Source organism: Colobus angolensis, unplaced genomic scaffold, assembly GCF_000951035.1.
Source record: "Colobus angolensis palliatus isolate OR3802 unplaced genomic scaffold, Cang.pa_1.0 Scaffold42, whole genome shotgun sequence".
NCBI lineage: Eukaryota > Metazoa > Chordata > Mammalia > Primates > Cercopithecidae > Colobus > Colobus angolensis.
Window position 1 is genome coordinate 548,897 of NW_012117599.1, and position 4,767 is coordinate 553,663.

Genomic DNA, 4,767 nt, shown 5'->3' on the forward strand with positions numbered 1-4,767 from the left:
GGGCGCGCCCGTTTCTCGCTTGGGTGATCTGGGCGGGCGTTCCTGGGTTCGCCGCGGCTGCGTTTCCCCGGCTGGCTGCGGTCACTGGTGCCAGTGCTCAGGCGCCCGCCGCCCTTGACCTCCGGCCCCGCGAGCCGTAACTCAGCGCAGGAGGACCGGCCTCCGCCGCCAGGTAGGACGAGCCTGGCTGGGTCAGGCCAGAAGGGTGTCCGTGGCGCGGGTCTCCCGCGTAGCGCAGAACTGGGACCTGACCCCCGGCCGCTTCTGACCATACAGACGGGGCGGACCTTTCTGAGCCTCACTAACTGCAGGGGACGGAGATGGGCATGTGGGAAATTGGGGGACCGGCATGGGTTCCAGGCGAGTGGACGGTGGTTTGGGATCCGACGTGCACATTCCATGTCTCAGGCTTTGTTGGATGGAGGCTGTTTTTTCCACCTCCTGTCGCCGCCCCTTTGCTTACGGACTCTTGCAGAGTTGGACTGAGCTCGGGCCGTGTGACATAGTGGTTGTTGCAGAAACCCCAGGGCCACTTTCTGACTGGTACCTCGGGCACCTGACGTCATCCCTTCGAGTCTCAGTGTCCCCTTCTGTAAAGGGAGGGCGCGCTACCCGAGGGGACCTCTGTGAGGTTGGAATGAACCTGCATGTGTGTGTCACGTGGGAAGGGAACGGTCAGAGGGGCCTGGGGTTCTCTTGGAGCGCTGGTAACCAGCCTTGTCCCTGAGGCAACAGCCAGAGGGCGCCTGTAGTTTCACCTTATGAAGTATGGCAGGGTAAAATACAAGCCTGGACCACTTCCCATGTGGTATGCAGGGAACCAGGGTAAAATGCAAGCCTGGACCACTTCCCATGTGGTATGCAGGGAACCAGGGTAAAATACAAGCCTGGACCACTTCCCATGTGGTATGCAGGGAACCAGGGTAAAATACAGGCCTGGACCACTTCCCATGTGGTATGCAGGGAACCAGGGTAAAATACAGGCCTGGACCACTTCCCATGTGGTATTCAGGGAACGGTGGATGGGGCAAAAGGCCTTGGGCTGTAGTCCTAGGAATTTCAGGGATCCTGATGATGGCTCCGGGATCCTCCGTCTCCTGGATCCTGCGTTTTTCTCTGCAGGCTCTGATGCTGGCGTCTGGTAGAAGAAGGTTGCTCACAGCTCTGCTGCAGGCTCAGAAGTGGCCCTTTCAACCCTCCCGAGACATGAGACTAGTACAGTTCCAGGCACCCCACCTGGTGGGGCCTCACTTGGGCCTGGAGACAGGGAATGGTGGAGGGGTTATCAACCTCAATGCCTTTGACCCCACACTCCCGAAGACGATGACGCAGTTCCTAGAGCAGGGAGAGGCCACCCTCTCAGTGGCAAGGAGGTAAGTAAGTGGGCAGCATCGCCCTGAAGCAGCTGCCCTGGTCCCCCCACACCCTCCCACTGCATTCCTGTTCTGGGAAACAGCACCAGCAGGTAGCTCTTTGGCAAGGGAGCAGAGTAACCCCACCTTTTATTTCTCACCTGTTCTCTTAAAAGATCCTTAGAAATCTTACGTTTTCAGTTTTCAGAGGAGAAAACTGAGGCCTAGGGGAGGTGATGAACAATTTCAAGGCCATACATTTGGTGCTGGAACCAGGACTGTATACTTGATCACACTGCCTCCTCCGGAAAGGAAGTCCTGGACTGACTGACGGGTCTGGGTCAGGGGCTCCTAAAAGGCATCTTATGCAGCCGGGGGAGTGATATAGGCTCCCAGCTCCTACAAGGAGAGAGGACTGCAGGTTTTTTCCAAGACAGTTCCTGGGTTTGGACTAGATTAGGTGAGAGCATCCCTGAAGCCTGGACCCCTACAGAATCTGGTCTAAGGAGCTGATGAACAATAAATTAAAAACACGTTAAGATGTTGTTTTCATCTATTAAAATGGGAAAAAATACAAATGTTTCACGGCTCACAGTATTAACAGTATGTTCCCATATCGCCATATTCCACAAAGATTAGAAACCTCCATGTGCCTCATTAGGGGCTTGGGTATATCTCTATACAGCAGTAACATGCAGCCACAGGCAATAAAGAGGACGCCCTCTGTGTATTGTTCCATATTGTTAAGGAGAGATCTCCAAAAGCAGTTGTTTTTGTCAAAAGTGTAAAGATTGGTGCTGTCATGTGCATACAAAAGGCTGAGAGAAGAATATCTGTAGAGTAGCTGCAAAGAGCCAGGGGAACAGGGGAACCAGAAGGGGAACGGGAGACCTTTCTGTGTGTTCCAGTTTGTGTCTTTTACATGGACATGAGTTACCTAAGCGGGAGAGGAAATCAACACTGGAAAAATAAAAGCGCTGCTCTGATATCAAAGGACAATAGCTCGGCTTGATTTTCATACTGACTCTGATGGTTGATAGAGCTAGGAAATATATTTCAAAAAGCAAAACCTGTAGCTGCTGCAGGATCTGCCCAGCCTGCCGGGCTTGCTGACCTGTTCCCAGCCAGACCCTCTCACCTGTTGTGGTCTCTACAGAGCCTTGGCTGCCCAGTTGCCAGTCCTGCCACGGTCGGAGGTAACCTTCCTGGCTCCAGTCACGCGGCCAGATAAGGTGGTGTGTGTGGGCATGAATTATGTGGACCACTGCAAAGAACAGAACGTGCCCGTGCCCAAGGAGCCCATCATCTTCAGCAAGTTTGCCAGCTCCATCGTGGGGCCCTATGATGAGGTGGTCCTCCCACCAGAGAGCCAGGTCAGTGCCTCCCCACGCCCTCCCTCGTCCCTGGGCCATCGCAAGGGCGTTCTGAGCTCGGTATTCAGCCTGCTGGAGCCAGCTCTTGCTCAATAGTACATTCAGCAGAAACTAGGGGATTATACGCTCAGTAATTAACGGTGGCCTTGGAAAAAAAAGTTAAGTTAATGTGCGAGTTTTCCTGATTACAAAAGCAATACACCTTCACTGTAGGTAAAATGGAGACAAACATTTAAAAATTACATCACCCGTAATCCCATGCCCAGGGCTTGCAATATTAGTGTTTCTCCACTCCTGTATATGTTTATACTGTACATACACTTACCTTTTACTTAAGACTCCATCAGGAGCATTTTCTCATGCCATTAAATATTCTCCGTGACATATTTAGGTTACCATGGAGTTTGTTATATAGGTTAGTTTACTCCCGATTACCTTATTGCTGGATACTGTTTCTAGTTTTCAGCTTCTATAAATAAATGTTGCAATAAACATCCTTATGTAGAAAAGGCTTTGCATGTCCATTAATACATTATTATTTCCTTTGAATAAACCCTTAGAATTTAAATATGTCAGTGTATAGGCAGTATTTGAAAACTTTTGAAAAATTCTGCCAACTGGCCTTTTAAAAGATCGTAAAAGCAGCTCACACATCCACCAGTAGTGTATGTACCCTTATTAACACTGGTTACTTTTTCTCTCTGATTTTTGTTTTAGAAATGTCTTGGAAATTTTAGAAAAGCTGGGAAAGTAATACAGTGAACGTCCAGATAACTTTTCCACCTTATTTCATTGTAAACATTTGACCATATTTCCTTTTTCTCCCTTGCCTTCTCCCTGCCCTCCACATGGCAAACGTACACTTTTTTTTTTTTTTTTTTTTTTTACAGGGGGTGGGGTGAAGGAGACCTTTTAAAACACATTGGGAATATTAAGACAATTTAGTCAGAAAAACTTAAATAGGCATCTCCTAAGAATAAGGACAGTGGCTTGCATGACCATCCCACCATTATCACTACCAAGAAAATTAACTTGAATAATATTTAATATAAAATCCAGTTGCCCCAATTCCCAATCAGAAGTACTGCTGACTGCCCCAAAGGTAACTTTTAATTTGCTTACTTTTTTTATTGCTCCTTGATCAACCAAGGCCACACACTGTATTCAGTTTTATCTCTTTAGTGGTTTCAATCTAGGACAGGGTTCCGTAGACCTTTTCTTAAAGGGCTGTGTTAGTCTGTTCTCACACTGCTGATAGACATACCTGAGACTGGGCAATTTACAAAAAAAAAAAAGGTTTAATTGGACTTATACTTCCACGTGGCTAGGGAAGCCTCAAAATCATGGCAGAAGGCAAACAGGAGCAAGTCACATCTTACGCGGATAGCAGCAGGCAGAAAAGAGCTTGTGCAGAGAGACTCCCATTTTTAAAACCGTCAGATCTCGTGAGACCCATTCACTGTCGTGAGAACAGCGCGGGCAAGACCCGCCCCCAGGATTCAGTCATCTCCCACCGGGGCCTCCCACAATATGTTGGAATTATGGGAGCTACAAGATGAGATTTGGGTAGGGACACAGCTAAACCATATCAAGGGCCAATTAGTAAATATTAGGCTTTGAGTGTCAGATGGTCTCTTTTGCAGCAATTCAACTCTGCTGTTGTAGTGTGAAAACCACCAGGGACGATACAGAAATGAATGGTGGGTTTCCAATCAAACTTGATTATAGCAGACGGTGAGCTGGCCATAGTTTGCCAACTCCTGATCTCAAGCACGCTCCCTGCCCTTTCCTTGAAGAATCCAGTTGTCTCATAGCATGTTTCACACCCCGGGTTTGTCTGGTCGTTTCTTCATGATTAGTGTCAGGGTAAGCATTTTTATCAAGAGGTCTACAAAGAAGATGTTATACATTTCCCATTGCATCCCACTGGGAGGTTCATGTCAGTGGTCCCAGAATTGGACCACTTGGTTTAGCTGACATTCACTAGGTCCCTCCATTGTGAAGACGCATTTCCATTTTTGTAATTAATAAGCAGTCTATGA

At 48.4% G+C, this 4,767-nt stretch overlaps 1 protein-coding gene across 1 annotated transcript in view; it reads left to right on the forward strand.

The window, feature by feature from the left end:
* Window positions 1-3: 3 nt before the first annotated feature.
* The window catches only part of FAHD2A (fumarylacetoacetate hydrolase domain containing 2A), a 12,622-nt gene continuing 7,858 nt past the window's right edge, over window positions 4-4,767 (forward strand). Inside the window, exons 1-3 of the mRNA XM_011956505.1 lie at window positions 4-172; window positions 1,123-1,373; window positions 2,509-2,725. Coding sequence (XP_011811895.1) covers window positions 1,129-1,373; window positions 2,509-2,725 — 462 coding nt within the window. The 5' untranslated portion in view covers window positions 4-172; window positions 1,123-1,128. The remainder of the gene's footprint in view (window positions 173-1,122; window positions 1,374-2,508; window positions 2,726-4,767) is intronic.